General features: G+C 41.0%; 1 protein-coding gene across 1 annotated transcript in view; it reads right to left on the bottom strand.

Annotated features, from left to right (window-relative positions):
* Positions 1 to 13,007, bottom strand: part of PRRC2C (proline rich coiled-coil 2C) — a 54,749-nt gene that overhangs the window by 22,302 nt on the left and 19,440 nt on the right. Inside the window, exons 15-21 of the mRNA XM_010167653.1 lie at positions 11,262 to 13,007; positions 9,871 to 10,079; positions 9,117 to 9,271; positions 8,320 to 8,662; positions 7,733 to 7,818; positions 6,584 to 6,772; positions 3,594 to 3,845 (exon numbers count right to left, since the gene is read on the bottom strand). The exon at positions 11,262 to 13,007 is cut by the window's right edge and continues 618 nt beyond it. Of these exons, the coding sequence (XP_010165955.1) occupies positions 3,594 to 3,845; positions 6,584 to 6,772; positions 7,733 to 7,818; positions 8,320 to 8,662; positions 9,117 to 9,271; positions 9,871 to 10,079; positions 11,262 to 13,007 (2,980 nt within the window). The remainder of the gene's footprint in view (positions 1 to 3,593; positions 3,846 to 6,583; positions 6,773 to 7,732; positions 7,819 to 8,319; positions 8,663 to 9,116; positions 9,272 to 9,870; positions 10,080 to 11,261) is intronic.

Raw genomic sequence — 13,007 nt, 5'->3', positions numbered from 1 at the left:
TTTACACGCTGAACACCCAGATAAAAATGCTTTATCCATCAGAACACCACTCCATAAACTGTAGGCTAACCATCATCCTCCATTTACTGGTACACTGTCTAGGAATCTCTGTTAGATATGGCTTATCACCATAAGCTTTTAAAATTTAATTAAAGTGATTCTCCTGTACAACAGTTTTACTGAAGAAACCAACTGATTATTATAAACTAGTATCAGTAACAACAGCAAAAGCAAAAAGTTGTAAATGCTTTTTTTTTTTTTGAGTTATCTACAAGTTACTTATACCCAAAGAAAAAGAACAGGCAAACTTTTTATAACTACCTACTTTGCCCTAAAACGGATCACAAAACCTGAAGTGACTTTATGAACAAAAGGACAGGGCAGACCTCAGACCTGACCTCGCTATAAATGATCAGGGTACATATGGGATTATTAGTTACTTGAATTGTTCCTGATTTACATAAAATCATCCAAACCAGAGAGTTTGTCAGATATTGAAAATTTATTCTCAAGTACAGCCTGTGTCCTTTCAGATATCATCTCTGTAACACACAGCTGTTATCAACTGCCTCTGCAAACATTTAACTGCCCTGTCCACAGCCAGGTGTTCATCATTCCTGTAATTTGAAAGCTTCAAAACTTTAGGGATGGTAGGCTGGGGAAAGGCAAGGGGTAGGTGTCTGTGATAGTTTAACTGAGCTGGCAGCCAAACAAGACACAGCCACTTGCAGCCCCCCCCCACTTTCCAGTCAGCCCTACTTAATATACTAAACATGACATAATATGCTATGGAATATCTCACTGGCATATTCAACTGTCAGTTCTGGGTTTTACCTACTACTACTTTTCTTCTCCACTCCCCCCTTCCAGTCCTTTCTTCTTGGAAACTGCCCAAGCACAGAGTCCTTGTAGTTATCAACATTGTTCTCATAACAATCCTCACTGAAACCAAACCACAGTGCTTTGGACCTACTAAGAAGAAAATTAACCCTATCCTAGCAAAAACCATGACAGTGTCTTACCCGATTCAGACACTTAGACCATCAGATCACCTTTACTCCAAAAATACCGCACAACCCAAGAGAAACAGCTGCAATTGCTTCAGAGCATCACGCTCCTGTTCCAAATTTAAACATCTCACCAGTATGAGTTGATTTATATTTATACAGCTTCTCAGATAAAACAGTCTTGTATGATTAAATGCACATGCTCTTAAGATGTTTGTTTTAGAATGGATGAGGTACTCTTACAGAGATTCTGCTTCTGAAGGAGGACAGCTGGCTTGACTTTTACAAACATTTAACTCATCAAATACACTTAAAAGTGTGCCTTCCTGGAAGCTGAGGAATAGTCTGAGAAGGATGTTAAAGAGTGTCAAAAGAGTCAGGTTTGCTGAAACTTCAACACCTGACATTCAAACAACAGATTAAAGATGGTATCACTTCTTCCCTCACTAATGAGCAGTGGAAAGAGTACAAAGACAAGAGGAAAGCAGTTTCAATACAAATCAGTATTCAAAGCCATTTTAAAAGCCACTTTAACAAGTACCAACACTGGTTTATTCCTGCAAAATCTAAATGAAACTCATCTTCTCCAATAAATCTGCAGGTTGTTAGTTCAACTTCCAGAGAATTAAAATAAAATACAACTACCCCTTTCCTAGAAAACTTACTGACATCCCAGGAACTGCTCATGACAAAGGAATTCAAAAGCAACCTGGAACTGTTGATACAGGAATATTTAGGCCTATTGTTAAATGCTTCTATTAGCAACTGCTTAATGAGGAAACTACTGGGAATTTTCATATCCAGTACAAACTGGAATGTTTCCTTTCACTCTGGTCTTCCCTCCAGAACACAAGAAGCTTGGTGCTCTAATACTGTGGTGGTTCAAAGAAACTTGGCAAGCCACATTTAACTAAGGCCAGAAAAGTACAAAATCCAGATTTCCCTTCTGAAGATCTCGTACTTTAAAAATACAGTTGCAGAGAAGAAATTATGCTGATTTAAGCAGAACTACTCAACACTGAGTTAGTCTGGGTATTGATGTATCTTGCTAAAGATGTTTCCTATTCTGTAGGTGGCTTAGAAGAAGAGTCTCCTTCTCTCCTCTTGAGCTCTGGTCACAGGAGCTTGACAGACAGTGAGAAACCACATACAAACAGCCTTCTTACCAAAGAGTTGAGCAAGCTGGTGTTTATGGCTCTACACTTCTGATTCTGCATACAAGAAGGGTAGTTTGGTATCAACATAAACTATTCACATCTACTTACAAGATGGGAACTGCCAGGAAGGATGAGAAATCCCAGCACTGAATTTTCTTACGTATTTGCCATTCCACTCCAAAAAAAAAAAATCAAGTTTGCAGCTACAATGTTGGACACAAGTATCTTCCTTAACACTTGGCTCTGTAACAAGACTTCACTAAGATAGCATCTTCTGCTTGCATGACACCTTGGCAAAAAACTGCCAAATGATGGTTTTTTGGGTTTTTTTTGTTTTTTCTTTTCCTTTTTCCAGCTGCGGGTGACAAAGATAAATTGTGAGTGATCTGCATTTCAGCTTCTTCAATTATTAATGTAACTTTTGCAGAGGATTGGTTTTCCTAAATGGCATCAGAAAATTTCTGCTTAAGACTAGGAAAAGGCAGATTGAGACAGCATGCAACAAACTTGATTCTAAACTCATGAAACTGCTTTACAAACATACAAGAAGCACTTTTCCTTTACCAAAGCAAGTATAACTATCAACTAGGAGCTACTCAAACTGCACAGTTTCTTTACATTCAGGAGAAAAGAACCATAGTTCTTGCTCAAGACACAATGCTGCCATAGTGAGGGCAGTCCCCACACAGGTCTTATGCAAAAGGGAGAGCGCATCTGTGGATGTTTTTCAGCCAGTGCTATCAATGCACCACAGCTAAGAAGTGAGCTGTAGAACAATGAATCCCAACAGCAAGTCACCATCTCACTGCTGAGCAGTTACAGAGAAGTCAGGGGAGTTCCACGCAGACAACTATGATGAGTACTAAACATCCTGAAGGAGTCTGCAAGCGCTATCTTGACAATATCCAAGCCAACAGGAGCTGACACATACAGATTCTTTAGGTAAACTGAATGAGCCCTATCCAATGCTTTAGCATATTCCTAGTTCAGAGATTTCTTTTTTCACAGAACAGCACTTAATTCACACCTTCAGGTCATCCATGCACTTAGTCAATGATCACACACACCACTCCAGTTCTCTGCTCAAAGTCAAGCACTCATCTTGCATATATCACATATATCCAAGTTTACAGAATCTGCCTATACCAGGCTCCACACCAAGGCTCAGGACAGAGTTTTCACATTCATAAGGCAGCAAAATGTTTAGAACCTTCCAGGCTGATCTGTGTACAGTGGTATGACAAACAGTGTGTCTCTGTACCACTTCTGGAGAACGGTTTAATTCAAGCAGTATCAACATGTTTCATATCTGCTACTCAGAGGGCTCTGCTGTCCAGGTAACTACCACCAGCAAGTAACCAGGTGTCAATTAATCATTGTAATCATATTTCACAAGTAGTGCTCAGTAATTTGTCAATGTTCTTCTTACCTTTGTGTTTGTTCCAAACTCTGGAGCAGACACAGATATCATCGTTCCTATTTCCGTGCTCAGTTCACTTGCTGCTTTGGTTTCCTTTGTGGTGACAGGCTCTGGACTTCTGACAGAGGTGGGAGACGGCTTCTCCTGTCCCTCAGGCTCTCCCTGTTGGGCATCCTTCACCTTCCTGTTCTTTAAAGAACGCTCTTTCCCGATAGGACCAGGTTTATACTCTTTGTTTTCTACTGGACTCAAGTCTGGAAGCTAAGTTAGTGTTAACTTGTCAGTTATCTCTTCCCTCTATGTCCTATCCCACAAAAACAGAATTCTAACATGCTTAAAGTAATTTTGTTTATATCTAACAAAGCTTTCCTGAAGGGTAAGCATTTTCTAACAGATAAAGAATTTGAGACTAAGTTAGCAATATGTACATTAAATGCATTCATTGTGAACATTAGGAACCTAAACCATTGTTTTCAAGCAATACATGTCTTATGTGAAGTGGTAGAGTTCCACTAAAATAATATCTAATTGAAACCTACAGAAGAAAGCTGGCTTGACTCTCCTTACAAGAAAAGCACAAGAAAGTATAGAAGCCACAGGACTTTGCATACACACAGGTTATTTTAATTTTCAGAGAATCAGGATTTTACAGGGTCCCAGGAAACTAGAACAGAAGACTACCTTCATGTGAAAATATCTCAACATATGGATGCTGGCAGCATTTTTCCCTAGGAACTGAGCACTAAGGGGATATCCAGGAAAAAAATAACCACCTATGTGCAGTGCTGCCTTATATTGCAGACACCATGGTTGGAATAACTGCTGCAATTCAGTAGTTTCTTTTTGTGCAACTGAATTAAAACAGAATGAAGGGCCTCGGGGAACCTGAATGCTCTGCTGTTTAAATAACCATGTCCTTTCTGTCCAAGACTACTCAGCCCATTTCACTACAGAGGAGCACAAAAATTCCTTAAATGCAGTCCTTAAAATCATATTTCTTAAGCTTTGATAGTGGAAAGACAGAAGCTGCTGCTATTGTCTCTATAAATACAAACCAGCTGTTTCAGGAGCAGATGAAGACTCTTTACAATACAATGGCTTTGGGGAGGGTGGAGTTTCCCAAAGGTATCTGGTTCTCTCTGGAGGCCAGCAGAGACCAGCTTTCAGAGGGAAGGAAGAAAACAACAGCAGAAACAGATGCCTGAGCTCTGCAGTGCAGCAGAGGAACATCAGACCCATCTCACCCCAAATATTTTTTGCTCTAACAGTTTACAGAGGTAGAAATTCCTCCAGATGCTTTAAGGTCACAGCTGGAAAAGTAAATTGCTTTGTTTCAAACATGGTCCTCTTACATTGCCATCGAACATTAGTTCAACAATACTAACCTCCAATCCTGCACATATGTTTGTATTTAGGCTTCATAGCAAACACCATCACCGTGGGGGTGGTGGGTGTGTAGGAATTGGGTTTTTGTGTCTATTTTTTTTTGTCATCCAGACAATAAAGGATTACAGCCCTCTCATTCAGAGGAGTGCACAAAAATGTTCATCTCCAATTAATTTACCATTTAGTCACACATTGTCTTTCAATGAAATCTACAGGAGTCTTGATAGTTTTAACTAAGCAGAAAAAATAAACTTTCTACACAGTGTAAAGTAGACTCTATATATTTAACTTTGGAGTTCAGTATCTTTAAGTGATTTCATGGGGGCAGTTTTAGGCACACTGCTAGTATACTCGAGACGTGGATTCTGAATGTGCTGGGTTACTACAATTTACCAGCAGTATTAACTACTGCATATTTCTCCACTGTATGCATTTTGCAAAAAAAACCCATTAACTGCAGCATACCCACTGAGTGCCTCATGTTGCAGAAGTTAAATTCATTCTACGTGTGACTGCACTTTCAGATTTCGGCTTTTTTTGGACAAAAAAATCCAAACACAACCAACACAAACAAACACTTGGTCTTCTACAAGGACAATAGGGCTTTAATGACATCAGGACCACTGCCAAGTCTCAGACATCAAGAGGGACTGAAACAGCTGGTTCTGTAAATTACCAGCCAAGTTTATCTGCTATAATCATCTCTTTCTGGGAGTGAGAAGCTGGTGCTGAGAGCTAGCAATGCACAGGTAAGTATGCACTGGAGGCAGAAATAACAAGTACGTTGAAAGTTAACATGAAAGTTCGGGAAGTGTAATTTAAGTGACAGGAGGAGAAAGTATTACTCCTTAAGAGTGGTAAAAATGGAAATACAAGATGATGTTGATTGAATAGAGCCCCTAAATCTCTGCAAGACAAGCAATACACATTTTTTTAAAAATTGAAGTAAGTTTGATTACCTATCCAGTCTTCCTAGATTAGCTGCAAAAAAATTAATTGCCCACACAACTGTGCATTTGAATTTGAGATGTCAGATCAGCAGATGTAACACTCCTCCCTTTCCTCAAAACATTTATTTTCCTGAAACTCATCTTGGTAATGTGGCTACAAAATGAAGCAGGGCACCACTGCATGATTTAGAGGGGGTCAAGGCAGGCATGGTGGCAGGAAGAACTGCTGAAACTGGAGATATAGCCAGGGCAGAAACAGAACGCCTGCTTCAAAACAGCTCTCAAAGCCTGAGTGAAGTAAGCTCAAGAGAAAACCAAAACCCTTAAAACTAGAAAACCAAAACACTACTACATCCACAGCCTCCCAACAAAGCTACTGCAAATCCATAATCCCACCCCTGCTCTAGCCACATCCCTTCTCCCAAACACAGAACCAATGGACAAACTCTGCTGTGCTAGGATGCTGTTTACTTACAGTTCTTGAGCTGAATTCCCCATCTTCTCTCCAAGAACCAACTTGGCGATTTTTTGGGGAAATACACAAAAGGGGAATGCACTTTTAATAGGTCTATTCCTAACTGAATGAGTATTCTATTCCGTTATTTGTGACCTCTTTTTGGCTTAAATTTTTTAAAAGTTTGTACTAAAGACAAGACCTTTTACCTTTTGTGCTTTGATGGGTCCAGCCCGAGGCTGTTTCTGTCTTTGCTCTTTTGGTTCTGGTAACTTGTCAGTGGACTTCTCAGAAAGTACGGGGCCAACTTCATTGTCACTGCCACTGGAAGCTGGGGCTCCAAACTGAATAGTTTCTATACCAAGATCGACTCCACCTTCTTGCCCAGGCTTTGTCCCCTAGTTAAAAGGTAAATGTTTAATGCATTTTAAAAGATTTCTAGATCAGTAGAATGCCACTGGTTCAGAAAAGAGCACAACATATGCTCAGCTGAAAAACCACTAAAAGTACGTTGGCCTTCTGGCAGCAAAAGCACTATTTGTGACTGCAACAGATTTGCAAGAGTAAACAATATATGAACACACACTTCCTCCTCCTCAGGTTCCAAGAATAAGCAAAAAAAGGCAGTGAAGAAATATGTAAACAAGATCAAGATGATGAACTGGTAGAGAAAGGGGAGAGGGACAGTATAATATCAAAGATTTAAGTTCACAATGTTCTCCTGAAAGTTCAAAAATTCATGTTCAATTCAAGAGGAACAGTAAGAAATTGAAAAAGGTTTCCAGATCTCCTTAAGCAGTTAAAATGGTCTCTTAAGAGAGTTATGTCACATTCTCACAGACCAAAACAATAAAGTAAAAACTAAAAAAGCCCAAGAAAACAAAACCACAGGACTTTAAACGTAAAATTTAGGGCTATACAAATTCCATGTGATAAGTAGAGATAATACAGTTAGAAAGAACTGACTGCTTTTTGTATCTCTGATTTAAGAAGGGACACAAAAACCATTTAGTTCCTTGGGGACATCCTGTTTCTTTCTACATTACTGAACTGTACACAAGTGTTCACATGCAAACTAGGCAATATTATTTACTTAAAAAAACTGCACTGCATAACAGCTATCAGTACAATCTGAACAGCTGAGTTTTTAATTGAGAGAACAGTTTTTCCATGCTGCAGTCATAAAAGCACTAGCCTGTATCCTGTGTTCCTGTACTATCTCCTGACTTCATGGAATTCTACACTTACTTGTTTAAGTACATGCATACCTGAGTAAATGGATAATCTGTACCCAATCCTAATGAGATATAACTGGGGTAAGCTTCACATACAGCTAGTCTTCCTCTCTTCTTTCTTACCTCTGGAGATGTAGCTGAACCAAAAGATGTCAAAGGCTTGTTCCAAGCACTGACCGAAGGCGGCTGAGGTGGGCTAATGGGTCCCACTGACAATTAAGAAAAGAGAGTTAAAACCCCCCCCCCAATGTTGCTAAATGCATTCAACTGAAGTTATCAATTGACTGAGAATTAAATTATAGATGTCTTGAGTAAATAAGCTTTGGTTAAGAAATTGTTAACCTATTCATAGATTAATTGTTAACCTAACAATATGCTACTTATTTAGCTGCTTTCAAGTGGAGCAATCATGATGTTTGGAAGCATGACCAAGCCCGACAAAACACAGATTCCTGAAGGGAGCAACGGCTGCTCATTCATAGTGAATAAAGAACATGACAACAACATAAAATACTGAGTAATATCATACTGCAAAAATTTATTTCAGAGGTATTAAAAGGTTACAATGCTGCACTTGGGAATGCTGCCTTCTATTCCCTCTACAAAAGATATTTGCAGGCAGAAGTGAGACATCAACAGAGAGAGCTGGCAATCAGCGTTCTCTAACTACAATGCCTGCCCCTGCCCCAACGCCAAAAGACACCACTTACATTTTTTGGAGATGTCATTTAAAACTGCTGTAGGAGGCACCTTGTTTTCCCATAATTCAGCTCCCAGACCATTGTGAGCCTGGGTGTTTTGCAGGACTTTGGCCGACACTGTGTATTCCGTGCTGGCTGTCCCTCCTGCAGCCTGGTTTTGTGTCTGAACAGAGACCTGTGGCTGACCTGGAGTCTGCGTTGGACATGGAGGCTGTGCCTGAGCTTGTGCCTGAGCCTGTGCCTGCTGCGCAGCTGCAGCTGCTGCCTGTTGCTGCTGCTTTTTGGCAAATCTAGGTGGGAGCTTGGAATTCTGACCTCGGCCTTTTTCACTCGATCCTTTTTTGGTCCAAACCTGTAAGCAGAAGCCAATTTTATTCTTACAGCTGACAGTCTGTATGTACACCAATTGTACATTGCATAGCAGCAAAAAGCAAACTAATTAACCCTGTCTTAAAGAAGTTTATTTTTTTAGGGGTATTTAACTACGGGAACAAAAATTTCTCATCCATTTTCCTCTTGGAATCAGCTGATATACAAGCAATAGTATAAATCTTGACCACAGAGTGAAAATCGGTGTTTTCAGTCTGCCAGTTCCACCCGCCTGACTGTCCAATCAGGAACTATAGAATCCTGAGATGATTAAGTAAAAATTAATGTAATTTACTAATTCTGAACAATTTAATACAACTATCTAGTTATATTTATAAGGTTTAAATAAAGCTTATTTGGAAGGAAGGTTCTGCACACTTCACAACATTCCCAGTACTGCAAGAAGCTCTTTCCCACTATAAATGCTGGTCTTGTACCTGCACTGTTTGTTCTTCCTTCTTTCTGCGCTCTTCATCTTGCAAGCGTTTCTGTTGCTTCTTAGACACCACTTCTGTGAAACCATCATCATTCAAGTTAGATTGGGAGTCTTCAACTACTGTCACTTCAGGGTGATCATCAATGATCACAACACCTACAGAAAAAGGAAAGGTATAGACGCTGCTGTTTTGACAGCTTTAGGTGCAGTGCACCGAGCCAAAATCTGCTTCAGAGTGGAAGCTATTTCCCCACAGACACAGATGGCAGTCCTGATTACAGGTAAGCTTCTGCTTGCCAACTGCTTTGCTGTTGAGCTTGAAAAGTGAGTTAAATCTTTAAGAACTGGAAAACTGGAGGTTCCTGTACCAGAACCTCCAATTAATAAATAAAACACAATCATTAACAACTTTCCTGGATATTAGTTGTAAGCTTATCAGTGATATCCACTGCCTTTGCTTACGAAAGTTAAACAAATTACACTAGACTGTGGCAGAAAATGGTCTGAATGACAGAGTTAAGACTACATGATAGAACAAAACTATTCTTATCTATACATAAGAACACACAATGAGATTCGCCACTTTTTCGAGGCACACACATTGTTGATTAGGTATGACAAAGGTAGCAATACTCAAATACACAATTATTCTGGTGTTTTAAAAAAACACCTCTCTAAGTTTTCAAACATCTATCTCTATATGCAACAAAGCTAGCAGGATTACAAATTCTTGTTAGCAAATTATCAACACATACTTGCGTAATTATTAAGATCAAATTGAGATAAGGCATCTGCTTTTTCCTTGGGCTTCTTCGGACCAGCCTTAGGTTCTTCTCTCTTTTTGCCACTTGCATCCTTGGTGCTCTTTTGTCCTGCAGCAGCAGCACCTCCATCTTCCTGATGTAAAGAGTTGCTGTTGGTGGGATCAACACCAGGCACAGTTGCTGTCTGCTCTTCAAATGGCCTATATTAGAAGATAATTGAGAAGATTAATGACCAGTCACAGAGAACAACTCATGAAGGAGCTAACAATCCAATGCAGATCCCATTACAGGGCTGTAGGTATCTACTGTGCTACTTCTTAACAGGCTCCCAACTTTTATTTTCAGGTCCTCAATGAGAAGTTTAACAGCAAAAGCTGTTTTGGGGACATATCAAATGCCCAGTTGCCAAAAGGAATCACAAAAAAAAAAAGAAAAAAAAAAAGAGAGAGAAAAAAAGAAAAGCATAATTTTAAGGTCACCTCTGGCTTGGTCTATGTAGTTAGAGGTACCAAAACTCAACAAGTATGCAGTATGCTGCAACTGCAGTAAAGCCTTCCATGGAAATAAACAAAAGAAAAAATGAAACCTAACAAAGCAAGCTTAGAGCATGCAATGTGAGCAAATATAAAGATACAATATACTTGCTCCACAAGCTCACTTGCCAAATGCTATGGGAAGCCCTAAGAATCAGATTTGCAGCATTCTGATTTTCCTGTGGAACCTGGAATACCCAATTTTTGCTTCGATATCACCTCAAGTGACTAGTCAGAAGAATTCTTAACAGTCTTAACTCAGAGGCTAAAGTATTGAAAACAAGTTTTTAAGCCCAGACAAAAACTGAACTTAGAATACAGTAACCTACAAGCACAAGAGTGAGTGCAGGATAGGTATCCAATGAAGAAACGTCTTGTCTTGCTTCCCACTTACCAGACTACTGTGCATTGTGGCTACAAAACAGTGGGCAAATAGCAACATTGATTATCAAGTTTCAATCCAATTTAGCATGTAGAGAAACAAAGCTTACTCTCAATGGCAAACATTTCTCAACATGCTTGTCTATGTCTGGTGACTGATCTAAAATGCAATGCAGTAATTTAGGTATTAACTGCACAACTGCCCACATTTCAGCCTGCACTTAAATCTTGAGAAACATAGCTCGACTCAAACAGCACTGCATTTTTTTTATCAGACATTTTTAACACTGTGCATACAAGAAGACTCTGCTCTCAGCTCCATGTTCCAAGTGACTGTATACAAACAGAAAAAATACAAAGTACACAGCCACAGGTGCATGTGTTTGCCAATTATTTATGATTTTGAACCACAAGAGGACAACAGAAGACCATGACCATGTGTGCTTCCTAACAGAAACTGGTACTCACCCTCTTTTTCCACTTCTGGGTGGAGGACCACTCCGCCTTTCACTCCTAGGCCCTGAGAAGTTCCTCCCTGGCTTAGCTGGCCCATTGTTGCCACGCCGGTTCTGACGGTCTATTCCAGGCCGCTGACTAGAGAAACTTCTCTTGGCTATTTCCCTTTTTGGAGCTCCAGCATTTTCTCCTGCCTTTGCAGCCACCTGTGCCGCTACATCTGCTGTTTTCTTCTCATCCCTCTCCCGCCTCTCATTGAAGTCGCTGCTTTCTGAGGCTGTTTCCCACTCTTCATTTGCCTGGTCTGAAGAATTCTGGTTGGACAAGTCTGGTGTCTTACTTCCTGACACATCCAAAGCAGTGTTGGAGGGCTCGCTAGCTGCAGTAGTAACTGTGGCACTTGTTGACGAGCTAGTTACAGCCTCGTTTATCTTTGATGCGGCCTCTCTTTCTTTTAGGCGTCTAAAACGTGGTGGTTTATCTTGCCTTGGAGGTCGAGCAGGTCTTTGTCTTCGTGGCCTCTCTCTATTTGGATCAAACTTTCTCTCAAATTTTGGAGGTCTTTTATCAACTGGTATAGGACCATAATGTTCATTTCTTCTTGGAGGCTCCCCATCTTCTGGTTTAATGATCTCTGTTTGCCTAGGGTTCCACTGATTGTCTCTGTAGGCTGGTCTCCTTATTGTAGATGGACGTGGAGGACGCCCACCAGGATCTCTGCCACCACGTCTATACATTCCCCCTCTGCCTCGTCTAGAAGGCTCTCCTTTAGGAAGAAACCCTGGTTTGGGTTTGTTCTCATCATCTCTTATGTATGTTTTTTCTAGGGATCTGTTGTCTACTCTGATACTGTTTTCAGGTTTGAATGACAGGGACTTGGTAGGCTTCTTGCCATCAGCTCTTTCTTCTCTTTTTGGGTGCTTGCCTTTGATCAGGCTGTCTTTGTCTGAAAGCAGCGTGTCACTTGCGCTTTCATGAACTTCACTGTCAGAATCCGTCTCTGAACCATGCTGTCGCCGCCGTTTTGGGATTACTTCGAAGTCAGAACTCTCACTACGAGTTTCACTCTCTTCTCTTTGCCTAACAGGTCCCGAAGGCACGTGGTCTGATCTAGGCTTAGGATCTCTGTAGTGTGGGTACTCTCTATTATGGACTCTACTGCCCCGACCACGTCCTCCATAAGAACCCCTGTAGCTACGACCTCTAGAATAATACTCCCCACGACCTCTGCCTCTGTATCCCTGCTCTGGGAACCAGTCTCTATCCCTAGCTTCTTTCCAGTATGTCCTAGGTGGCAAGCCAGGCTCTCTTTTTACTGGTCTGGTTTCTAAGCGTGGTTTCTCGACAACCTCCTTGCTAACAACCTTCTCAGTCTGCTTTTCTTCTTTCACTACAGTAGCTGGCTGCTGAACGTGTGGCTGCTGCTGTGCTGCTGGTTGCGCAGGCAGCTGCTGCTGTATTGCAGGGGGAAGCTGTGGAGCAGCAGGCTGGGCAGTCAGTAGCTGTGGCTGGACTGGAGGTGTCGGTGGCTGAACTGGAGCTTTAGCTGCAGTCTCGGTTTGACTGCTCTCCTGGCTTGCTGGTGTCGGAGCAGTGTCCTGGGTTATCTTCTTAACCAGAGGAGTGCTGCTGGAGGCGGATGTCTCTGGCTCAGCTGGAGGCAGTGGCACTTGAGGTGCTTCCTTTTTGTCAGTTTTTTCAGACTTGCTAGGTTTTTCACTAGCTGTCTTTTCTCCATCTTTCTCCTTCCTCTGCTCC

Source organism: Antrostomus carolinensis, unplaced genomic scaffold, assembly GCF_000700745.2.
Source record: "Antrostomus carolinensis isolate BGI_N321 unplaced genomic scaffold, ASM70074v2 scaffold16825, whole genome shotgun sequence".
Taxonomy (NCBI): domain Eukaryota; kingdom Metazoa; phylum Chordata; class Aves; order Caprimulgiformes; family Caprimulgidae; genus Antrostomus; species Antrostomus carolinensis.
Note: the sequence above shows the minus strand (reverse complement) of the source record. Positions and strands in the feature narration are given on the sequence as shown.